At 40.1% G+C, this 26,140-nt stretch overlaps 2 protein-coding genes across 3 annotated transcripts; one reads left to right on the top strand and one right to left on the bottom strand.

Moving 5' to 3' along the window:
* Positions 1–2,679: 2,679 nt before the first annotated feature.
* On the bottom strand, positions 2,680–10,216 carry LOC137291346 (uncharacterized). Of its 2 annotated transcripts, none has more exons than XM_067822655.1 (2): positions 10,140–10,216; positions 2,680–7,455 (listed from the first exon to the last, which is right to left on the bottom strand). In XM_067822655.1, the coding sequence occupies exon 2, from the start codon at positions 7,437–7,439 to the stop codon at positions 5,754–5,756; it is 1,686 nt and encodes a 561-aa protein (XP_067678756.1). In that variant the 5' UTR covers positions 7,440–7,455; positions 10,140–10,216; the 3' UTR covers positions 2,680–5,753. The 2 variants fall into 2 exon arrangements, with proteins under 2 accessions (XP_067678756.1, XP_067678757.1); XM_067822656.1 differs by having other exon boundaries at positions 2,680–7,452; positions 10,140–10,185.
* A 2,785-nt stretch (positions 10,217–13,001) lies between these two features.
* Positions 13,002–24,590, top strand: LOC137290689 (metalloendopeptidase OMA1, mitochondrial-like). The gene is made up of 8 exons (XM_067821768.1): positions 13,002–13,507; positions 14,556–14,784; positions 16,124–16,297; positions 17,004–17,111; positions 17,783–17,911; positions 18,964–19,038; positions 20,407–20,556; positions 21,146–24,590. The coding sequence occupies exons 1-8, from the start codon at positions 13,320–13,322 to the stop codon at positions 21,311–21,313; spliced, it is 1,221 nt and encodes a 406-aa protein (XP_067677869.1). The 5' UTR covers positions 13,002–13,319; the 3' UTR covers positions 21,314–24,590.
* Positions 24,591–26,140: the final 1,550 nt, after the last annotated feature.

Raw genomic sequence — 26,140 nt, 5'->3', positions numbered from 1 at the left:
ATTACTCTTGTAAGTGTCATCCCCTAATCGTCGTTTTCTTAAAGGAGGTTGAAGAAGTCACGTGGTTAAAGCGTCCGCAATGGGTGCAATGGTTGGGGGAGCTGTCTCAAGGCGACGGGCTAGCGACCTTAAAGTGCCGGGATCGAGGCCTCCTGTGACCGGGTGTAAAAACCTTGCGTGCAGACTCTTTTGTCGCAAGTTTCCGTGTTGTCACAACCACTAGCGTACAAAACACAGCCTTGTGCACTTATAAGAACTCACGAATCTGTTGGTAGATGAGCAGATGGTGGCCACATGAATATATTACGTGGAAACACCTAGTTGGAGGTACGGCAGTAAACTTGGACAAAGTACTGTGACTACGTGTCCCTGTCCACCCAGCTATGAGCAGGTAACTCTTAATAATGAGGAAGCCACAATAACTAGGTGTACCTAAATAGCTGCAACAGTTGTATGCTTGAGATAGAAAACAAGACCTTGAGACTGACGTCCAGTAATTGAGGGCAAAACAAAACGTGACCTTGAGACTGACATCCAATGACTGAGGCCAAAACAAAACGCCTTTGAGCAATGGACCGATCCAGTCCGGGCCAATAAGCCCCGCCCACTTCGCTTTTGACGTTACGGGGGACAACCTCTGACTAATAACAAAGGCGTCACCGCCGGTGAAACGTACGTGATTGAGAACGTCATTGATGATTGGCCGAAATCGACACATGCACCAGCTTTGATTGACAGACTGGATCGGGCTATTGAGCAGGATATTCTGCTATACAAGTATATGTATGTCGTGTATCATGTTTACTTGATGCACGAGACTTCATAACTGAGCCAAAACATTTCCTATTTCACTGTCTGTGATAAGCAGAGTATAGTTCAGATACCAACAAGGTAGAAATGTTAAAGATTGACCATTGATATCATTCAGGTGTTCAGGTCGTGTGATATCATCTATCAACCAGTCTTATTCAGGCATTCAGATCATGAGATTACACTGAGCATGCAATGTTTTTCAGTCCAGGTTAAGTGATCACATCACACCAGCGGCCTCATTTAGCCCTTCAGGTTGTATGATCACATCTGGCTAGTGATCTCATTCAGCCTGTCAGGTCAGATAACACATCTGATCAGTGATCTCATTCAGCCAGTCAGGTCAGGTGATCACATCTGGTCAGTGATCTCATTCAGCCAGTCAGGTCAGGCGATCACATCTAAGTCAGTGATCACATTCAGCCAGTCAGGTCAGGTGATCACACATCTGACTAGCGATCACATTCAATCTGTCAGGTCAGGTGATCACATCTGGCTAGTGATCACATTCAGTGTGTCAGGTCAGGTGATCACATCTGGTCAGTGATCTCATTCAGCCAGTCAGGTCAGGTGATCACATCTGGTCAGTGATCTCATTCAGCCAGTCAGTTCAGGTGATCACATCTAGTCAGTGATCACATTCAGCCTGTCAGGTCAGGTGATCACATCTAGTCAGTGATCTCATTCAGCCAGTCAGTTCAGGCGATCACATCTAGTCAGTGCTCACATTCAGCCTGTCAGGTCAGGTGATCACATCTGACTAGCGATCACATTCAATCTGTCAGTTCCAGTGATCACATCTGGCTAGTGATCACATTCAGCTACTCCATTCAAGTGATCCAGGGCCCACCTGCACAAAGCAATCTTAGCACTACAATGATTGTAATTCCCATTCTCAAATATAGAATGGGACAGTCGTAGCACTAATATCGCTTTGTGTAAGTGGGCCCAGAGCAGTATATTTACATACTGCAATCATGAAGTATTGCTGGGTGTGACAATAAACAAAGAGCACTCACTCACAGATTCAGTCAAACTGGACATACTGTTATGTTCCAATGACATTTATTGGGAAACAAAACGCATATCCCAGAATCATATGCCATAAGTAGAGCTGTGATGATACATCGCAGTAAACCTTAAAATTGTTATTTTTCACTATAAATTGACGGTTACGTCAAAATTTACACTGTTACTTGATATCAAAATACAGTGGAAGCTGCCCAAACCAGCATCTGTCCAGTCCAGCAAGTTGTCAACACTAGCATAAAATCTCAGTCCCATCAGTGGCTTGTACATTTATCATCTGCTCTACAATCCGGCACATTGTCTAAATGGGATCATATTTCGTCAGTCCCAATGAGTGCCAGTTTTGACAGTTTCCACTGTACACGTTTTTAAAGAAAATAACTAAAGATAGCATATATGTGAATCGAATTGTATCATATTATTCCAAGATATCGTGATACATATTGTATGATGAATTTTCTGTATTGTCACATCTCTAGCTATAAGGTAATGCATTTTCTTCTGTGTGTGTACAAAGGGAGTTAACTACTGATTCCCATCTCACATGACATATAAAATTACCAGAAGACCAGTATTGTGTCTGACAATCATTCTACCTTGCACAGGACATGTTTACAGTGTCAGTGAGTTTAGATTTAATGCTACTCTTAGAAACATGCACCAACATCACAGGGGGGGACGCCAGAAATGGGCTTCACACATTGTACCCATGTGGGGAATCGAACCCAGGCCTTCAGTGTGATGAGCAAACACTTTAGCCACTAGGCTACCCAACTGTCTCTGTACAACTGAGCTTCTAAGATATGCAAAATAACTCTAAATAAACAACACAAAATGGGATAATGTGAAAACAGATTTTATTTATTGGGTGAAAGATAAAATGAGTGTCAAAGGGTAGAAACTCAGTGGTAGATAGACATGACCTAATGAGCGCAAGTTTTATATTACTTGCACTAAATCTAAAGAATTGTGATTACACTAATGATTCCTTCAGCGAACAGGACAAACTAAAGAACGCCCTATAACAGACATACTACATTAACCTCAAAACCAAATATGTTACGATTTTACCAGGAATTATCAAAATTGACATTATATTTTGGAAGTGGGAAATCTCAGGACGGACGAGCATTGAACACATTAGAATTAACATGAGATCATTATTAACACGATGCAAAATTACATGTAATGCATAAGTATCAATGTGAAGAATAAAATACACAAAAATAATTACAAAATTCACAACCATGAATTTCAGAGGAAGAAAATAACATCTGGTAAAAAACAGTACCAGTCAACAAGAATGAGCAAAATTAACAATACATTCCCCGATAAAACAATCCCTACCATGAACACCATCTGCGGATTGCCTCCCTTGGGCATGGAAAAACACCACACAACACTTGCATGAATAAATCAAGGCAGGGAAATATAGTTGGTGTATCATTTCAAGACAAATGATGTCACTTATAATGTGCAACATCTGTGAATATATTCAAAACAGTTCCTATGAGCAGGGAGCCCATATTATATATAGAGGAAGCAGAAACTCCCCGAAAACCCCCTGAACGTATGTCTCGGGTCATTACGTAACCAGTGTAGCCATGGTGGCAGCTTAGTATTTAAGATTGAGGCCGGTCTTTTTTCAACAGCTGATTAAGTTCGCAGAGTGTTGTAACAACTGAAATCCAACTTGTAGAAGATAAGTTAACTATTTTGTCACTTCAGCTTTAGTCAAATAATTTGTATTAGTGTCCGTGTTAGGGCAGTAGATTTGTAGTAAAGTTTCAAGTCGGTTTTATAGCTCACTAGCTTCTGTTCTTGATTTGACGAGACACACGTTAATTAGTACAAATGGTAAAGAAAGCAAGCGAGTGACCTATCCCTGTTGTAGATTATCCCTGCTACGAGTAACATAAATAATCTACCTGTCCCTCAAAAGAAGCTATTGCTTTGATCCTTCTGTAACTGAGAATTGGAATGTACAATCATTACAAGTAACCAGGGTAACAGATGGGTCATTTACAACACGATTTGTAACAGCCACAGTCTGCAAAATGACAAACATTTGAAAAACCAGGTTAAAGATACACAGCAAAATATATATAACACAAAAACAATTGGCAGACCAATGCTAAGAAATCCATAACAAACCTCACATCATCGGAATGTGAATAATAAAATCAGTTGTTAGGATTACAGGAAATTACTGGTCAGATGGTTCATGATCATGTGACGGACATTTGTGAGATGGTTTGATCATGTGACAGACATTTGTACAATCATTGGTGACCATTTGACTGTCATTTGCACAATCATTAATTACCATGTGACCATGGTGAATGATATCCGTCAGATAGTTGTGATTATGTGATTGTCATTTTTACAATCACTAGAGACCATGTGACTGACATCTGCACAATGGATGGTGATCATGTGACTGTATGGTGGTTGACAGTCATGTAATCAACAGGGCTCCAGATAATTTTTCAATGTGAGGAGTATGTATGCCTTAATTTTACAATATAAGAGTACTGGGAAAAGTTAGAGTACTGAATGGAACTTAATGCTGTGTAAGTAATCTCCTGTTTTGTTTCATATCTGCACAACATTCCTACTCTTGTGTAAACAGGTACATACACAATAAAGTAATACTTTTTCAAATAAAAATGTCCGTAAATGATTCTAAGACTGTAAACCATTGCTGTGGTGCGTATCTGCTACGTTTCTGATTTTTTCCCTACCGTATCGTGCATAATTTTTATCTGTACATACGCCGATACCGCCTTTATCTGGAGCACTGAATCAACATTTAATGGATATACACAGAAGCAAAGGAAGCGGTACGTTAACCAGCCTTAGAAATTTATCTTTTCAAAACAGTTATGGTAATTGGAGTAAAATTGAATTCATTCATCTTCCTTGAACAAAACAAAAATGTGTAGTATGTTTAGATTTTTGTCAGTTTTCTTGGTACCAGTTAGTTCCAGAGAATTAGTTCAAAATTATGGCACTAAATGCTATTAGTCATGGGGGGAATAGCATCTTTAGATTTTTACATGTCCTCAACACAATTTAATATATGCAGCCTGCAGCCTAGCATGAATTTCAAAGACATTATGAAGATGTATATCAAAACAAAGTCTGCTGGAAGACTAGAACACTATAGTGACATTATAAACTAAATATATCTGGTAGCAGTGACTTTACTGCACTTCTTCCTGCTTAAACAAAAGGGATGTCAGTGGATGAATGAATGTACTCAGGTACACACTCAATGATACTAACTATAATCAACCTAGCCAAGTTCTGAGCTCTTGCACCAGTTTTCTAATTAAGTACAATTTTGCTGAAGATCATCTCCAGATTCAGTTATATTTCAGAGTCCTTTCTGAAAGTCATTGGCAGTTTCAGTTATAGTCCTTACTGAAGGTCATCTCCAGTTTCCTTTACAGTCCATGCTGAAGATCATCTCCAGTTTCTGTTACAGTCCATGCTGAAGGTCATCTCCAGTTTCTGTTACAGTTCTTGTTGAAGATCATCTCCAGTTTCAATTATAGTTCCTGCTGAAGATCATCTCCATTTTCATGAGTGGCCCTCACTTGGAATGTACATCCATTTGCCATATTATCTCACAAAGTAATCTCAGCACCATAACTTTCTATCTCCATGGATGAAATGGGTCATAGAGCATTGGAATGATAAGGGGCATATAGCTTTGGGAGTGAGTTAAGTTGTGAGGTGATCTGTTTCATCTGTATCACACATAGTGAAAGATAACAAATTCATGTTGCATTAAACATGCAATACCAAAATAGTCAAAAAGCACAAGATCACCTCCTGTAAAACTCGACAAATATCCTTCAAGGTTCCAGATTTAGGTCAAGAGAGCCAGTGACAAGTTTAGTTGAGTTTTAGCTCTGAGCTTGTTGCAGGACGTACCTCCCAATGTCTGCGAACATACCAGTGGAAGCAAGCAGTGTTTCCTTGTCTGAAAACACCTCTGGATCTGGGGCTGTCCAGTGCACCCCATTTGTCTCTGTCTTCCAATCGAATGGTGAAGATTCTCCAAAACCACCTAACTCCTCTCTGTATCCTGCCCTCCATGTTGGATGACAGTAACCTTTGAAGCATATGACCTGTAGGTGTTTGTCAATATGGACACTCTCCGGGTGCTGTTCGTACACCTTGAAGGGCATGTGGATAGCATTGTAAGACCAGTCACTATCCACGTAGTGGCGGAAAGACTCCATAATGAACTGAAGAAATGTTGCTCCTTTCTTAGCTGCCATCATGCCCATGTTAAACGTGTCAGGGTAATGGCCTGTCAGTGGCCAATCAACACATAACAGTGCTTCATATTTCCTCTGATCTTCCGACAACGGTTTCACCAACACCACATCCCAATCCAAGTAAACACCTCCGTATCTTAAAAGAACATCAACTCTCACAATATCACTGGCATGAGATGGAACTTTCACCTCATTTCCAAACACAAAATGAGGGAATTCTCTAGAAATAAACTTCACTTGAGGCAAATCCTTGACTTCATCCCAATATATTCCTTTCGGTTCCTTATCTCCATGGATGTATATCTTTTCTGCTTTCTGGACATACAAAGCACTGAGGAGACATAGCTGATTAAAGAATGTCAGGTGCTTATCTCCGAACCATACATAGTGTACAATGTTTGGTATGAGGTCATTCTGAGGCTGGGCAACCAGCGACTCCTTCTGACCATATCCAACAAATCGTGCCAACTCACCGAAATCATTCTGCTGGTGAAAGATCTGGTGGGGGTAAATTTCCTTTGGAACAATAACACAGGGATGTTGTTGGTGCAATAAGGTGGAGTTGGTGGAACACTGGATGTTTGTAGGAGAAGTTAAAATAGATCTTTTGGTGTCTTTGTCTAGGGCATTAGGTGACAACATCAAGATGCCACTTGACGCAAAATTCATTTCCACATGGTTTAAAGATATCGGTTTGTTCAAAAACTGTAGGATATTTGGAGAAAGTAGAACATTCACACCAAGGACAATACCACCTTCCTTGTTTAACATGTCAGCGATAGATTCCAGTGATTTGTGAGAATCTTCATGACAGGCTCTACCATCTGACAATGGTTCAGGAAACAAATTGGGCAGATCTCTCAAGAGATCTTCAAAATATTGGTAATAAGCAAGATCATCCCTCTGTGGTAGACTGCGATAGTGGAATATGATCTCACTAGGTTGGAGCAGTTTGTACGCGCTGAGGACACTCAGATAATGCTGGAACTGGAAGTTTCCCTTCTGACACCAAAAGTAGTGGACAGTTGTTGGAACAGAACTACTGAGAGTGTCCTTGACCTCCTCACCCGACCTTGACCTAAATGAGTTGAAATGGTGATCTGGGAGTACATTGATGAAACCATGCTTCCAGTTTTTTGCATCTGTGGGGTCGTTGAAGAAGGTGCAGCTGTTGAAGTAGATGATGATGTTGAGTATTAGGATGAGGATGAGGCTGTAGATCCATGTTCGTGTCTGGTAGAGCCAGCTGATTTTGGTGAAGTATCTTACCACCCCACACACACCTTGTCGCAACACTCTTCTCATCATAACCACTACAGTCCTTCTGTCCAAAACAAAACAAAAATATTAGCTTAACAAAATTAAATTGGTAAAAACAACCAATCCATTTCTACTGAAAGTGAAAAACATAACATTAATGTTTACATAAAACACCTGAGGAGAACAACATCCGTTTACACTTAAAAAAAGCTTAGTCTCAACAGATCGGGATCCTCAGATAGTGTGGGTTTTCAGTCAGTAAGTTTGGATATGTAATTTGTATTCAATGCCACTGTGAACTGTATTTAAGTGACGCTCAGAGAGTATGGGTTTACATCGCTTTTATCAATATTCCAGAATTAGTACAGCAGGGGGACACCCCAAACGGACTTTACACATTGTTCCTATGTTTGGAATCAAAACAGGGTCTTCAGCATGACGAGTAAACACTTGAACCACTAGGCCATCCTTGCACTGAACAGTATTTGGATATCATGGTGTGTTGGCTCCAAGTCTGAGGTAACGCAGGATATATTTTATTTTAGTGTGAGTTAGTTGGGTTTTTACTCTGCATTTAGCAATATTCCAGCAAATAGGGACCTCAGAAATGGACATCACACTTAATGAAATGTATCCTTGTGGGGAATAAAACCTGGACCCTTGGTTTGGCAAGTGGACACTTTAACCACTAGGCTAACTCCATATCTGAAAACTGGTTAGGATTAAATATTTGTATGAAGCTGACAAACTCAGAAACATAATTTCAGCAATTTGAAAATGAGCCCAGTTTAACAGATTTCTGGTACACATAAGGGAGGCAACCCTGACTCAAAACAGGAATGAAATGCTGAGTTCCACTCAGATTATCACAGATGCATCGGTTTGTACTCATTTCCTTTGAGTGTGTCCCGCAGTCATAGTACTGGGGTAGTGGGGTAGCCTAGTGGTTAAAGCGTTTGCTCGTCATGCCGAAACCTTGGTTTGATTCCCACATGTGTACAATGTATAAAGCCCATTTCTGGTCTCCCTCTATCACGAGATTTGCAGGAATGTTGCTAAGAAACATGTAAAACCCAACCCACTCACTCCTAGTTTTGGTTGGTTTGCTGGTTAACGCTTCACTCTGCAATAATTCAGCTTTGTGATGGCAGTCTATATACAATCAAGTGAGACTAGACAATCCAGTGATTGCATCATGAGCATCACAGCTGAAGAGAACTGCACTAAATATCTGATATAGTAACTGCAAAAAATAAGAATAACATTCCCAGACTATTCTCATCATTTTCATGTTTGCACAGATTCTACTAATCTGGGCCCAGATTTTCGAAACTCTCTTAGTGCTACGATAGTCATAAGTGCCATACATTAACATTACCTTACAACTATCTTAGTACCAAGAGAGTTTCGAAAATATAGGCCCAGGTGAGTGCCGGTGAAACACATTAACATGATAAACGATTCACCAAACTAAAGCTGCAGCCTCACAATGCTTTACTCCATGATATACAGGAACAGAAACCATATCATCGGATTGTTTTTTCTTTTAATGCCCTACATTTCTTATCAAACAGCCATATTTATTGCAATTATTAGCCCTATAATGAGAGTTGGCACATGATAACTTGTTCACATGATGGCTTGTTTGCTAAAGATAAAATTCTCTTGTTTAAGAGAGATATTTTACATTTATTAATGTAATCAGGGACAAAACAACAATAATTTCTAAGGATATATTTTGTCTATAGAGTATATTCCACAACAGTTTCAAGATCTACCTGAGGATGTGGCAGGGTATGGGGTCATTTCACAGTCGATATCTTTACCACCATGAGGTTAACTTTTGGGTTATATGGGCAATGGCGCCCTTGCACAAACCAATCATAGTGTTAAGGTAATCATACTCCCATACTTCAAAATCGACTTACAACTGACGTAAAACTGTGATTACTTTGTGGAATGGGCCCCAGGGCATTGTGTCACAAAGAGATTGTACCACTAAGGTATTCGTAACTTCCATACTTTAACATCAACTTCTGACAGTCATAACACTATGATTGCACTCAGAAACGGGTCCCAGGGCAACCTTGCACAAAGCAATTACACCAGCTATGGTAATTGTCAGTCCCATACTTTAACATGAACCTATGACAGTCGTAACACTATGATAGTACTCAGAGAAACGGGCACCAGGGCAAACCCATATTAGCGTTAAGGTGATCGCAAGTCCCATATAACTTTCACCATATTCAGTGGGTTTACAACAGTGACTGAGGGAGTCGTAGCGATCCAGGTGCTTTGTAAAGATCTCGCATCTGAAAGTCCACGATTCGAATAGCATCGTGAGAAATATCATCTTTTGTGGATTCGTTACTTACCTTCGGCGTAAAGTAGACATGATATTTTAGATTAAGTGAGAGGTACTCACGCAATTTCATTTCAAATTCGTGCCATTCCACCGAACACTTGTTCACATAAATAAATTCGTATTCTACACCTTAGTACAGTGCAAAGCCGTCTAATTAAATGATGGACTAAACCGAAGACTTGTCGATTAATAATTTTATAAGCCATGTCATTACCGGTCTTGGCCATCAATCAATCTGACAATCACAAGACACGCATGCACCCAAGGAATTCACAAAACTATGCCCAATATACGCTTCGCGTAAGCATTTTGTGATTCAAATTTACGTTGTCATCTCTTGATTGGTATGTCAACATTCATAAGAATAAATGGGTACATACCACACTGCCGATTTTATTGTAAACACCAACAAGTACTGCAAAGTTACTCCCCTTCGATAAGATCTTCCCCTTGCAGCGACGTTTTGCTCCTTAAAAGTTCGTATTCATGGAGAGGGCAATGTGGTAGAGTTTGGGTTGTCGCGCTTAGGCGGGTTAGTATAAAACAGCCTCGTGCCAAATGGTATCCAAAAAGCTTTCTTGAAAACGGCCCATATCCGAATGCACCATAGTCAGCCAAATGTGTTTTCTAGCCATAAAGGTCATATGCTTGGTATAAAAATTGCATCCTTTGAGCAAAATGCACATGTTTATTGCTGCAATATATGCGATAGTAGTATTAACTATGGCGGTTCCGTTTGATATAATGTCATTTATAAATAACAAGAAACGTACGTTCTAGACATTATAATGCAGGATAGTAATTTTATAATCTGCATAACCAAAACATGCCGCCATCTATCAGACGTCATCTACCAGGCGTCATCTGTGATCAGAGATACTATGTTGTAGGTTATCCCTGCTCTGATGCAGAGCCAAATGATTTGATTATATTTCCTAGATAGATAGCATGCCTGACTGCAATGAAGCATTTATTAGGGGGAAAGGTTGTCTGACAAGAATTTGAACGGTTTGCTGTTTTGAAGCTAGATAGGTAAGCAGTGTTTGTTACACAAAAGTACCTCTTGGTTGGTGACTCAATATCTAATGCATACAATATTCTCATTATATATAATTTATGAACAAACTACGCCTTGTAAATTAAATTCCGTTGATATTTTTTAAGAGAAAAAAATATGTGAAAGAAAGAAAATGTCGGAATGAACAAAATAGAGGATGTGTTCATCCAGTTATTAAGTCAACGTCTAATTTGAAGGGGCGGGTGGGTAGCCCAGTGCTAAAGCCTTCGCTCGTCGCTCTGAACACCGGTGTTCGATTCTCCAAATGAGTGCAAAATGTGAAGCCCATTTCTGGTGTGATATTGCATGAATATTATTAAAAGCGGCAACCACACTCACTCTAAGCTAAAGACTAATTACGTCGTGATGATTACGGGTTAGATTAAATCCCCAGGAGTGGATGAGTTTAGTTTTACGCCACTACCAGCAATATTCAAGCGATAAAACAGCGACGGGCAACACAAACGGGTTTCACACATTATTGTCACGGGCGAACGCAAGTTTTAACCATTAGTTTACCACACCGCTCCAAATCTTCTGGAACACAAACTGATATTTGGGCCAAACAAACGGATCTTGTCACATTTTGTGACTTACGTGATTATTGCATGTACTTGTATTCTGACGGCGTTGATCGTAACTCATAACATCACTGAAGGAATTACGGCAAATTTGAAGGAATTGCATCTCAAATGTAAACAAACGCAGCTAGCCCACTCACGGAACAATTGCAGCGATATTGGTAGTTTAGCGGTACTAACATAAATACAACGCCCCTATCGGAAACAATGTTTATGGTACGCTAGACTACCCATATCGCTGCAGTTGTTTCGTGAGTGGGCTTCGTTTGTTTACATTTGAGATGCAATTCCTTCAAGTTTGCCGTAATTCCTTCCATTACTTAGGGCGGCCTCAACATGGACCACCGGATTGTCTGCTCCATACTCGAATATTTCCACAGCGCTGAGACGTTACCCCACGCGCTCTATAAAATGTATCTTTGACACGGTAAAAAAAAATCGTTCAAGCATAAAACGTGTTTTTTAATATTAAGTCTACTTCAAGTCTATAAATTGCAAAAAAATAAATTTACGAAGCATCAATAACTGCCTGTGAAAAATAGGAATTAACATAAAGCCACATAGAGTGAGTGAGTTTAGTTTTACGCCGCACTCAGCAAAATTCCATCTTTATGGCGGCGGTCTGTAAATAACCGAGTCTGGACCAGACAATCCTGTGATCAATAACATGAGCATCGATTTGCGCAACTGGGAATCGATGACATGTGTCAACCAAGTCAGCCAGTCTGATCACCCGATCCCGTTAATCGTCTCTTACGACAAGCATAGTCGCCTTTTATGGCAATGGGTTGCTGAAGACGTATTCTACCCCGGATCTTCACGGGTCGCCAAATAGAAGTTTACTTAAAATTAATGGTTAAGTAATATTTGTTTTTCGTATACATATCGATAAATTGTGATGTGTGGACCTGTGCATAAGTCACAAATCAGTTGAAGCAGGAAGACTGTATATACATGTTGTAGATTATCCCTGGTTGAAGTTAAGCAACGTTCGGATTGGCGAATGTTTGGATGGGAGACGTACCGTGTTTCAATGTTTGTCAGCTTGACTAATGACAGCGTTTAGGACTTCAGTCCTTCCCCACAGCAATGCACATGTGATACATGTGGTCTCATCTTAGGTAAGTAAGTTTGTAAAAATTGCCTCTGTTCATCCAGCAAAAAATGGGTACTCGGGGGATAAATCACATGACAATAACCGCCAGTAGCGCCAAACAGGCAGCTTGGGTTGGCGCCAAGCGATTGCTAGTTTGTCTTGCAGTCCCTGAACCATATTATTTTCCCTACTACTAAACCCTCTGTTCAATGCTGAAGCCCTATCTGAAGGCAAGTCTAGATTTCCTCAGGTTCTGCATGGTCTCCCTGGAGCCAGCTAGTATTCTATTTAAATGGGTTAATTTGTTACTAACGAAATTATATATTTTCAGGGACTATGCACATGCCTACGAGCGTGGATATGTGCGCATTGTAAATATGCAAATATTAATATACTTCCATTGTCATCTTTGCCAATCCATTTTGGAGCCGTTTTTACGTTGTTTCATTTCAGGCTGATTATACTGTGGGCGAACTACGTTCAATACCAATTTGGAGTGGTCTCCCTTAGACCATAATAGTTTGTGTCAGTTTACCATGTGTGTCCTGACACGCCAAGTGGATGTTTCGCACTGAGCGGTTGCCACTGCCGCAAGCGATTTGTGTTAATTTTCATTGTTGGCATGGAGTTTGATTTATGGTGTACACGTTTTTTTCATTTGTTGTGTCAACTGTTTTCATAGCTTTCTGACGAAATCCGATGAACTATTGCACGTGAGTCCGCAATACCCGGAACTGCATCAGTACATGTAGCTACGGCTACGCCGAACGGGTGAACGTCCGATAAAGGTCCGGTCTTCACTTTGAGAGATCTTCCTCCAGTTGCCATGTTCAAGACGGGGATAACGGTTTTGCTGCGAGGGGCACGGCACCTGCGACTGAACGTCTGCACGAGGTCACGGGTTGTCTTCTCCGACGTCCGTCAGTTCCATACTTCTCCAAGACGACAAATTCCCCCAATATTCCTGATAATTGTGAAGCCGATTGTGAAGATTGGGGCAGCACTCACAGGAAGGTAAGTTAGTGTTGCTCTGTAGTTGCTGCTCTCAGCAGTGTTACAGCTATATGGCGGCAGTTTGTAAATAGTCAAGTCTGGGTCAGACAATTCAGTGATCAACATCATGAGCATCATTCTACACAAATGGGGTAACGATGACATCAGTTCAGCATATAATCAGACGACTTTGCACAATACCGAGGTGTAGGTCTTGACTACGATACAAGTTTATTTGAAAGATTTCTGCCCGTAACCTGTGTTTTAAAAAATCACTCTTTGCCTAGGATTAGATGATTTAATAGAAAGCCAGTCCTGAATCTAGCCCTAATTCTAGCCCTAAACATCACATAACATTAACTTCAACCTCAAACCTAAACCCTAATCCCCAGAAATAATCATAATAAACAGATTACATTTCAGTCGGGGATACGGACAGAACTCATAATAGTTTATTATGTATATGACCTAGGATGACTTGTGTCATTCAAGTCAGCGAGCGTGTCAACCTGATCCTGTTAGTCACCTCTTACGACAAGCATGGGTTACTGAAGATGAATTCTAACCCAGATCTTCAGTTCACATGACAAAAGAGGCTAACACCCTAGCAAAATGACATGGTCTGGTTGTCATCTTAAGGATGACTCCACTTCCTGCTACTCTGACAGATCATGAACCTTTTTCCTAGAAATAGATATGTTTGGATTGATTTTGAGTCTTTGCAAAATGGAATTAAGAATTCGTGAACATCAGCCCTACTGTTTTGCTGTCAAGGTCTTTCTTACTGTGCAAGTCAGATCAGAGACCATATAATAGGTATATGGTCTCTGGTCAGATATAATAATATATGATAGGTCTGCATATAAAATACTAGTTAATCACTACTCATTCTGATAAAGTGAAGTCCCTAAATGACTTTATGTGTATGGACTGTCCCCAATGAAAACTCAAGGTTATGAAAAGAAATAAAGATTTAGAATAAGTAATTAAAGTAAAATTAAATTACCTGTTCACTAGAAACTGTTAATTTGCTTAATGCAGATTTTATTGTGTGCAAAACTTTTCCCAGGGGTGTCCGTAAATGGTGGCAGAGATTACCAAGTGAGGAGAAACGCAGTATTTGGACACGTGTGAAACAAAGTTGGCCTGTGTTCGCTGTCATGGGTGGGGCGGGGGTTAGCTGGGCATGGTACTACTACAAGTCACACATGGTGGCCACACCCATCACCAACAGGAAGAGATTCATGATGTTCACACATGATCAGATGATGAAGATCTCCAAGGCAAGAGCTCAGCTGGTAAGTGGAAATTGTTAAGATTTTGTTTCAAGGTGATTATCAAACTGAAATAAAAAGTTTGTTAAGCAATTGGTTCTCACGGAATGTGACAGTGAAGTCAGGAAATGAAAACTCAACGTAATGAAAAGAAATAAAAATATATTCACACAAACAGTTTATTTTGTAAAAAATACAGTGGTTAAATATGTGGCAGCACCAAAGAGAATTAATATGACTTTATGTGAAACAAAGTTTGTATGCATGTTCATTTTCTGTCACCTACACTTCATTTTTAGATGTGAGCTAGAAAGAAGCGATGTGTTAGTGATTGTTGTGAATAATGAGGGCTGTAATTATGAAAAAATGTGTGCAATGCTTGAAGCCTATTTATGGTGTCCTCTGCTGTGATGTTGCTTGATGTGACGTGAAAACTCACTCACTCACTCACTCACTCACTCACTCACTCACTCACTCACTCACTCTGAGCATCTTCAGTTCTGTCGGGTGATTGTGAATTGAAATTACTGAGTACTGTGATTCGAACTGCAGACCTTCGCATCCGAGACTTCTTGTCCGTATGACCACAGCCATTCAACCGATTAGGTTCTGATGTCATCTGTAGGATGACCTCACACTAAACTTTAAACCTCACAAGCAACCAAAAATTCAAACATAATTAAAACACAATTATCACTTATTCATGATATGTGATATACACTGTTGATTGTGAAAAAACAAATTCTAATGCTACACTTTCTTGAAAACTTGGTTTGCAAATCTGCATGTATGGGACCAGTGTATATTTATGACTGCAGACCCATGATGCTTGTAATCACATGAAATTTGTCTTGTTGTCCAACTTTGACTGCAGCAGTAATCCTTGCACGCATCACCTGTTGTGTTTATATGAGCTGCCTTCCTGGGTCAACCTGACTGAAACTAATCACTGTGCATGCGCTATGGGCACAGCACAGCTGGTGAAACCACTTTTTTCACCAGCACTGGGGGAAAATTAATGAATTGTTTGATCTGCAATTTCGTGGACTGTTTTTCATCGCATTATTTTTGAGTTTTATAAGTTGAGTTTGCATTTTTGATAATTTGTTTCTGTAAGTCCATACCGAAAGCTGTGAGAATCTGCAAATTGTGTTATGCAGTTGCATGTGACTTTTAAGGAAGCAGAGCAGTGTCAATTAACATTTCTGTGCCCATATTCTCGAAACATTTGTACACCAAAGAATTCTTAAGTTTGATCGTAGCCAGTGTGTTAAGGATGGGCTTAAGAAGTTCATAGGGCTGTGAATATTTCAAGAATACTTAACCTGGTTCAGACAGTTTTTAATGCAATCATCTTTGCCAGGAGCTGGATCGGTACGAAGGGCTACTGATTCCAGTGGAACACCCAGCTTTCCAGAAGATCCTCAAGATTGCTACAAGACTGGTGGAGAGTAATGATGATCTGATGCAAATGGATGTTGATAAGTGGCGGATAAGTGTCATTGATTCTCCAGAGGTCAATGCCTTTGTTGTACCGGTGAGTTACCTGTGGCTTGAGCTGATTGCAGAAAGACATTTTGAGTCACTCATTTAAAATCTGTCTTTACTCCCAATTAACCTCTCAAACAGTACCAAACCCGAAACTCGGGCAGATGTTTTGTTAAGTTTGTGGAACGAAACAAAGGGCTTGTGTTTGTGAGTACCTTGAGGGGAGGTTTTGAAGTACCTTGTGGACATGTTTGGGAGTACCAGATGGGAGGTTTTGAAGTACCGTGTGGATATGTTTGAGAGTACCAGATGGGAGGTTCTGAAGTACGTTGTGGACATGTTTGTGAGTACCCTTAGTGGAGGTTCTGAAGTACCTTGTGGCCATGTTTGGGAGTACCAGATGGGAGGTTCTGAAGTACCTTGTGAACATGTTTGGGAGTATCCTGAGGGGAGGTCCTGAAGTACCTTGTGGACATGTTTGTGAGTACCCTGAGGGGAGGTTCTGAAGTACCTTGTGGACATGTTTGTGAGTACCCAGATGGGAAGTACTAGTGTACTTTGTGAACATGTTTGGGAGTACTAATGTGGGATTTTGGGGGAATATCAGCAACTACAAATGGTGCTTTAACTATTTATGGATGCGTGAATGATAGCTCTTCACAGATAATTAAATACCCCATTTTGCTATAAACAACTTACTGAATTTACAAAAAAAGTGTCTCAAATGTGAGAATATATTTTATATCTCTTTTCAGCATGGACATATTTTTGTGTTTATGGGAATGACGAAGGTAGCGAGGAATGAAGATCAAATGGCAATAATTCTTGGTCATGAGATGGCACACACCCTTCTCTCTCACGCGGTGAGTTTGACTCTCATGGTGAAACTTGCATACCTATGGTGTTAGGTGTACAAAACAGTTCCATTATTTTGTCCTCAACATTTTGAACAGTGACAGTCCTGTACACAGACACACTTAAATCTTGGCTGGAATTGATCATCAGCAATGTTTCAGAGGCAACTAATAGGATTTGAAAGTCAAGTTCACTGACTTTGTGGACAAATGTTGTATCCTAAGCATGCAGCTTGATGGTCATTAGACTGTTTAGGGTTAATATTTATTGACCAACATCACATAGCTGGAATGTTGGTGTGTGACAAGTTTAAAGGCACTATACCACACCACACTTCTCCTAAAATATATTGTGCATTTCTCTCAATAATACTATCAGCACTCGAGGAAGCTACCATATAATTTGCACAGATCGATGCTTATGCTTTTGATCACTGGATTGTCTGGTCCAGACTCGATTATTTACAGTCCGCCGCCATATCGCTGGAATATTGCTGAGGTGTGGGGTAAAACTAAACTCACTTACTCACTACATCTAACTCTTTCATGAGATACAAATTTCATTTAGATGTTTCTGTTATAAACAGACTATGATATTTCTGTCATCAACAGGCTATGATATTTCTGTCATCAACAGACTATGCTGGTGAGGTTTGATAATAGTTCTGTTGTTCTTTCAGGCAGAGAATATGAGTGTGGCCCAGCTGTTTGATGTAGCGATCATCACCGTGATGGGCGCCATCTGGACCATTATGCCAAATGATGGCATCGCCTTGGTGACCCAGTGGTTCTACCACAAGGTGTTAGATGTGAGTAGCTTGTATCTGAATAGTCTGTTGTCTCTGTGGTGGCCTGGTATCTCCCATGCGTTCACTACTCATTTGTAGTACCAATTTGTATTTCAAGGGGTATGTTAACTTTCTACCTTGCTGTACATTTGATCAGTGTTCCTACAGGACATATGAAGATCTTCACTAACCCATGCTTGTCATAAGAGACGACTAATGGGATTTGGTGGTCAGGAATGCTGACTTGGTTGACATATGTCATTGTATTCCAGTTGTGTAGATTGACGCTCATGCTGTTAATAACTGGATTGTCTGGTCCAGACATGAATATTTACAGACTGATGCCGTATGGCTGGAATGTTGGTGAGTGTGTTGTAATCTATACTCACTCACTCACTCACTCACTCACAAAATGATAATACAGTTTCCTTGTGCTTACTGTGGAATTTTGTGACAGCATAAACTGATAGTATGAATTCTGACTAGTACAGGTATTTAGACGAACCTCTTTCTGATACTGTTTCATATGAAAATAAACAGAAACCCATTAAGTTACTAATATACTCTCAGGAAGAGGTGACCCAGTCCTCTCAGATCCTGCAGTTGAATGTTTAGAGAGGGCAGCTGGGTAGGCCAAGCAGTTAACATGTTCGTTTTCCATGCTGAATGACATCTGTCTTCAATTCCCCACATGTTTACAAGGTGTGAAGCCCGTTTCTAGTGTTCTCTGCCATGGTATTGCTGGAATATTGAAATAAGGGGCATAAATCCCAGCTCACTCACTCAATCACCATCCAGAGTTATGTCCCTTACATGTGGCTGAAACTTGTGATTGTTGGTTAGCTCAGATCGTACCCATGCTGATTGGTTTAACAACAGTTGTAGATATCTTCAGAAACCGAAACAGGGTTTAGATTTTTTAAGCTCTGTTAGAGCCATGATAGTGGTAAGTGCCATACATTAACATTACCATATGACTATCTTAGCGCTAAGAGAGCACCCAGAGTGCGAAAATCTAGGCCCAGGCTTTCCTCCCACATCAAACAGCCTTGACACAGATTTTGTTGCTGCAGATTTTGTTGTGCTTGCCGTACAGTCGTAAACTGGAGAAGGAGGCTGACAAAGTAGGGCTGCAGCTTGCCGCCAGGGTAGGTAATGTTATTATTGTAACCACAGGTTACTTCTCTTTCTACCACCACTAGAAATCAGATAAAAAAAATCTTTGTAAGTCATCTGTGGCACTTGCACAACTGTACACCTCACCTCACCTCACCTCACCTCACCTCACCTCACCTCACCTCACCTCACCTCACCTCACCTCACCTCACCTCACCTCACCTCACCTCACCTCACCTCACCTCACCTCACCTCACCTCACCTCAGTGATGATACGCTTCTCACCATCTTGTTCCACACATGCAAACTGTCAATCAGATTTCCTCCACAGCATTCCTGCAGGCGGTTTCTATGTTTGCTTCCTAAAATAATAAGTCATCATATTATCACTGTAGATCCCTACTTCTACTGTAACATTGTTTCCACCTACATGGTAGGTATTAGCCCAAGGTTTCATTTCTGAAACTTTAGCAGGTTTGAGTGTATTTCCATTTTGTGTTGGCAAAAAGTGTAAATGATTGATTGGTTTGGTTTAGACTTGTGGTGAATTAGAGAAGGTCTTCAACAGGTTATAAATAATCATTTTATTTTGGAAAACCATGGCCTTCCACCTCCACCATGGAGGCAACTATTGTGGTTCATTATGAAAGTTGGAAGTGGTTAACAGTAAATCCTGGACTCATTTTTTCAGATTAAATGAATGTGACATTTTAGGCAAATTCTGCAAATGTGTGTCATGGAAGCAGTAAAGATATAAAACATTGTGGTTTTACAACCTGAAAGAAAACAGACAACATGGAAGTATTTTCAACAACTTTGACCACCCGAATGGGAATGCTACAGCTCTTGCATCTCTCAGATATGAGATTTATGAAACTGTCGGGCTAAATCTCTATGACATAAAGCATTTAATCATTGGAACAAAAACTAATACAACAAAACTGTTTCCTCAATAGAATCCACTCTGTGTGTAAAATACATGGTGCCCAGAAATGACTGGATGTTGATCTGCAATAACATGATATAGCAATGTTTTTGCATTCAGTACTTCCGTGTTATATTCATTTTCTAAATTTGGAAATGAAATATCCTAATAATAAAGCAGTCCTCCTCAGTATCAAGAATTTAAAAACAAAGATTCACAACTGTTTGGCTATTTTGAAGACCCTTGAACTGAAAGACAGCTCTTGTCGGAACTTTGAGCAGAGGCATCATATCAAAGTGAAAGATAATTTTTAAAGAAGCACCATACATGTGGTTTATGAAATCTTTTTGTGATCAGAGACTGGGTCCTGTCTCCTGGCAGGCATGTTATGTGTATGTGATCTGAGACTGGGTCCTGTCTCCTGGCAGGCATGTTATGTGTATGTGATCTGAGACTGGGTCCTGTCTCCTGGCAGGCATGTTATGACGTCCGTGAAGGGAGTGTGGTGTGGAAGAGGTTCCAGATCCGTGAAGACTTTGGGAATGAGGAGAAAACCCCAGAATGGTTGTCTACCCATCCAGCCAATCTGAAGCGAGCGGAGCATCTGGATTTCCTTGTGCCAGAGGTAAGGCCAGTCTTTATCTTTTATTTCTACTACTGAACATGGTAATGTTAGATCCAGTGTAAGGCAAACGGAGCACCTGTACATAATGGAAGTAGATCTGACGTTACAGTGATAAACTCCAGGTCCATTTTGATGGACAGTGACTCTCCACAACATGCCATCCTGTAATTCATGTGGGATCATACACTCTGTTACAATACACAAGCATGGGTTTCGTTAGATGCCTGGTTTTTCATGCTGGGATATATTGGAGGTTAGTATTGACTCTCTCCTTCAAATGTATTCTTCTGAGAGTTTATTATTTGTTATGGTTGGGAGTGGCCACTGACCCATCATTAATCAGAACAAAGATCAGTCCGCCAATACAAACTGGCCTCTCTTACAGTCCTGTTAGACAATGAAGCCCTGAGTTGTGAATTTGACTGTTCTTGGGGACAGACAGACAGACAGACAGACTGACAGATTTATTGGGTAATTTAGTCCAAAGACCCATAATACACAGGTACGTTTGGCAAAATGTAAATACATACTGAGTAAAGGATAAGTATAAAATTTGCATTTTATCACATAAATTGTATGTTTTCTGAAGGCAATAAAGCTCCGTGCAAGCTGCAACTGTAAGCCGTTACCCACAGACGACCCCCGACATCAGCACAAGATGCTGCAACAGTATGCAGATGACAGAAAGATAGCTATGAAGGCTGGGCAGGACCTGAGACTAGTGACAAAGAAGGGACCGAGTTCTTCTACATTGTGACGCAGGTGTCCATCTAGTCATGTACCCTATACTGGAAGACGTATATTTTACAAGACTGTTTTTCTAAAGCTGAAAACTGGCTCTTTGTCTATCAACAATGCTCACAAAGCTGCTGAAATAGGGCCGAGTTGCTAAGCAATACCATTGGTGTTGAATCATTCATTGCCAGATTCAGCCGATAATGTTTTGTGAAATTCAGCAAACTATTACAACGAACAGTTTTAAGAACACTTATAGTCATCATAACAAGCATTGTAACATTACTACCAAAAACAACTTGTTCCAGCTCAACATGGGAAATCTGGCAGGCTGTGACGAATTTGGTGATTAAATAAATACTTAATATATTTTTGCCTTTGAAAATTGTGCCAACAGTTTTGCAAATAGTGAGTTCTAGGTTTTGTATTTCATAGATTTAGATACCTGTTACAGTGTATGAAACTCTTACAAAAAGGCAGGAAGCCCACAGGGCTGATAACTAAAAGATGTTGCCGGCCCTGTTTACATGTCACCAGCCCTGGATTAAATGAATGATTAATGAATTACTTGTAGTGAGGTAAACTTAAACAAGTGCAAAGCAAGTTTAATAAAACCATGACTTGGGGGTCACTGTTAATTCATTTAGAATCACTGCCATCAGAAAAGAATGACATTATTCATTGACTGAAAGAATTCTCTAGACCAGTCACATTTAGTGTTAGATAAATGGGTAGGTTGACCTGTGGAAATTACTGTTTGATTGATCATGAACTATACAGACATCATCTAGTTACCACAATTGTAAATTATTTTTGAAATATTTTTGTAGTCAATGACATAGTCAAACATATACCCTTGGAAATGTATTGGCGCACAGGGCCGGCTATAAAATAAAGTTGTAAGCCCGCCGTGTAACTAGCAAGCAGCGGACCACCAGGCAGACGCTATTTCACACACTGCCTGTTATCACCATAATTATTTCCCAACCTGTCTCTGTTGGCATGGATACCAGGGTTGTGATAGCTATTGCCCAAATTCTGACAGAGGCTGTGACCTTGTCAATATGGAAACTGTGATAGTGTACATGAAAGAGCTGTGTGTTATACAGTTATTATTACTGCTCGGGAGATTTTATTTTTTTAACCAGTACTGTTATCCTTGCTTCATCATGACTTATTAATGAGGATGCAAAAGGTGATATCCTGTCTCAGTAGATTACTGTCCCAGTTGATCAAGACTGTCTGTGGAAAACAAATTGTTAATTTTGTCTCTTTTTGTCTCTGAAGGTACAGAGACATATTGTGTTTGGCTTGCTTAACTAATGTTTTTACATGTTTTTCAGTGAAACTTGGTATGTGCATTGATCATTTGCTATTTGCTATTTTGAAATTTCCAAAATTCAATGTTTATGTTTCCATGGATATGTTGAATTAGTTTGGAAGAAAGGTAGAGTGAATATCAGAGGAACGCTTGATTTTTCATGTGTTCTGCTGTTTGTGCCTGTCAGTATACATCAAACATATCCTGAACATGTGCCTTTATCTATTTGTGGATGTTTTGCAATTTTTTGTTTTCCCGTTTCCATGGAAACAAGTTAGATTTAGCTGGAGGCTAGACAGGTGTCGTTTCTTGAGCAGAACTAAAACCTAAACATGGGACATGTATTAATCAAGAGCTGAATTCATGTCTTTTGCTCTTCAACTGTTTATAGAATGTTGGTGTGAACCTGAAATAGGAATACAAAGTTCAGAATCCCAGATCTGAAAGCACAACTCAGATTCAGACAGAATTCTTTTATCAAGTTAGACTGAAAGTAACAGTGTGATTTGATTTAGTCTTTGAAAAAAGGAATGGGGGATTGAAAACACATTCTGATCAACGAACCTTTAAGGCCGGGGTTCACACCTCCAAAAAGACCCATCGGTTTCCAATTCGCCTCCCATTGGCTACTCCTCAGCAGTGTAGATGGTATCTTCATACAGGCTATGGCTGCCTGGCAAGAGCCTGGTGATGTCAAAGGTTAACCTTGGAATTTACTAGTAGAATAAACAGGAGGAGGAGGAGAGCAGGGGACATGGGGCCTTTTCCCCACCCTTGGCCTGAGGTTGATATGAAACCCAAAATGAACCATTTTTCCATTCATAGCCTTGTTTCTATGGAAACATACCTCCTCTGGCCACCAGACTAACACAGTAGGAAGTTCAATCTGGATTTGAAAATGAGGAATATATTTTTAAAATATACAGTTTGTAGATTCTCTGCATCCATACGTTTTGCTGTGAGTCTTAATAACATAATTTTTTATACTATGACTCAATATCAGCCTGACCTGGAAAGTCATTTCTGTGATATTTCATGGAATGCACATGTATACTGCATTGCTCTGTATCAAAAGACAGATGAGACAAAGCAGTGAGGCTACACCCCATCTGTGAACAGGTTTGGACCGCGGCCTTTAACATTTGTTATTGTCAAAGAAAAGGAAGTCCAGTGTTATTTATCTTCTACATAACATATGAAATTCAATTTTATTATTAAATTTCTGAGATATCTGTGTACACTTTTAATGAGAAATTGTTAGTACTACATGAATTAGATCATGCCCTTAGAGCAAGGTTTACTCCGTAAAGAAAATAACTTAAGTCAGATTACACAGTACTTGGTTATTTAATCCTGTAATAAAACTAAGGTGGTTTGGTGTCCATTCGGGTTCATTCAAACAATTTGTAACTCAGTTGTAGGAAACTTTGTTGTACATCAACAGTTTGTGATAAATGTGTTTTAGGCTATTTCTGTAAAAATATTTGTATTCTTTTAAATCTTAACACTACTTTTTCAAATATTACATTGTTCGATGGGTGAGAACCATAGTAGTGGAACCATCAGTTTAGGTGCCCAATTGTTGATAGACCACATTTCTCTATTTTTTCACCACAACTGATTCACTTTTATGGCAGCTAATTATGTGCAGATGTACATATATATATACATCATAAGTTGTTCTCTAATATCTATTATTAGTAACCAGATCCTGTTTCCTATTAAAGACATTTATAGACACTTTAAGATTTACCCAGGGTCATTGTGACATGATAAGAGTTTGACATTCCATGTATTGCTGTAGTCACAGAGAAACCTCATTAGGGTGAAGTGTGAAATATTTTGTTGAATGGTGTTGTAGTGTAGTGTGTGTTGTGGATGAGTTTGGGAAGATGGAGAAAACACTAAGACTAACCCTCATACACAAGATGGGATGGAGTCTGGTTTGATCAAAATATATACAAGTTTATTTCATACACATGTGTGTTGTGTTGTTTGTTCCATGGCAGCATGGACTCAGTGAGTCCTCACATAAAGGAAGGGAGATCCTTGTTTTGTGATGACAGAAACTCAAAGAGATCCTTGTGTTGTGATGACAGAGACTCAAGATCTTTGTTTTGTGATGACAGACTCAAGGAGACCCTTGTGCTCTGATGCCAGACTCAAGGAGACCCTCATGTTGTGATGCTAGAGACTCAAGGAGAGCCTTGTTTTGTGATGCCAGAAACTCAAGGAGATCCTTGTTTTGTGATGCCAGATACTCAAGGAGATCCTTGTATTGTGATGCTAGAGACTCAAGGAGATCCTTGTTTTGTGATGCCAGAGACTCAAGGAGATCCTTGTTTTGTGATGCCAGATACTCAAGGAGATCCTTGTATTGTGATGCTAGAGACTCAAGGAGATCCTTGTATTGTGATGCTAGAGACTCAAGGAGATCCTTGTTTTGTGATGCCAGATACTCAAGGAGATCCTTTTGTTGTGATGCTAGGGACTCAAGGAGATCCTTGTTTTGTGATGCCAGAGACTCAGGGAGATCCTTGTTTTGTAATGTTAGAGACTCAAGGAGATCCTCATATTGTGATGCTAGAGACTCAAGGAGATCCTCCTATTGTGATGACAGAAGCTCAAGGAGATCCTTGTGTTGTGATGACAGAGACTCAAGGGGATCCTTGTGTTGTGATGACAGAGACTCAAGGAGATCCTTTTGTTGTGATGACAGAGGATCAAGGAGATCCTTTTGTTGTGATGCCAGAGACTCAAGGAGATCCTTTTGTTGTGATGCCAGAGGCTCAAGGGGATCCTTTTGTTGTGATGCTAGGGACTCAAGGAGATCCTTGTTTTGTGATGCCAGAGACTCAGGGAGATCCTTGTTTTGTAATGTTAGAGACTCAAGGAGATCCTCATATTGTGATGCTAGAGACTCAAGGAGATCCTCCTATTGTGATGACAGAAGCTCAAGGAGATCCTTGTGTTGTGATGACAGAGACTCAAGGGGATCCTTGTGTTGTGATGACAGAGACTCAAGGAGATCCTTTTGTTGTGATGACAGAGGATCAAGGAGATCCTTTTGTTGTGATGCCAGAGACTCAAGGAGATCCTTTTGTTGTGATGCCAGAGGCTCAAGGGGATCCTTGTGTTGTGATGACAGAGACTCAAGGAGATCCTTGTGTTGTGATGACAGAGGATCAAGGAGATCCTTGTGTTGTGATGCCAGAGACTCAAGGAGATCCTTGTGTTGTGATGCCAGAGACTCAAGGAGATTCTTGTGTTGTGATGACAGAAGCTCAAGGAGATCCTTGTGTTACAGTGCCAAAAAGATGCCTGGAGTTGAACTCACAACCTGACTGCTATATGAGTGGAACAATCCATCAAGGAACAGCAGATTTGAGCATTCTCACATCATACCCATATGCGTCTTCACTCCAGCAAGGGCATTAACCATTAGAATATCCTCACCACTGCTTTCCACACGAAGCTGGCACACCTCGACTGGAATACTATTTCAGGAAGCGTCATTCCAAACCACTC

Source organism: Haliotis asinina, chromosome 7 (assembly GCF_037392515.1).
Source record: "Haliotis asinina isolate JCU_RB_2024 chromosome 7, JCU_Hal_asi_v2, whole genome shotgun sequence".
Taxonomy (NCBI): Eukaryota; Metazoa; Mollusca; class Gastropoda; order Lepetellida; family Haliotidae; genus Haliotis; species Haliotis asinina.
Note: the sequence above shows the minus strand (reverse complement) of the source record. Positions and strands in the feature narration are given on the sequence as shown.

Excerpts from the sequence above, each read along its gene's own strand:
- LOC137291346 (XM_067822655.1), bottom strand. The coding sequence starts at position 7,439 with ATGATGAGAAGAGTGTTGCGACAAGGTGTGTGTGGGGTGGTAAGATAC.
- LOC137290689 (XM_067821768.1), top strand. The coding sequence starts at position 13,320 with ATGTTCAAGACGGGGATAACGGTTTTGCTGCGAGGGGCACGGCACCTG. Across the intron at positions 17,112-17,782 it reads ACACCCTTCTCTCTCACGCG|GCAGAGAATATGAGTGTGGC; the intron begins GTGAGTTTGACT and ends TTGTTCTTTCAG. Across the intron at positions 19,039-20,406 it reads GGCTGCAGCTTGCCGCCAGG|GCATGTTATGACGTCCGTGA; the intron begins GTAGGTAATGTT and ends GTCTCCTGGCAG.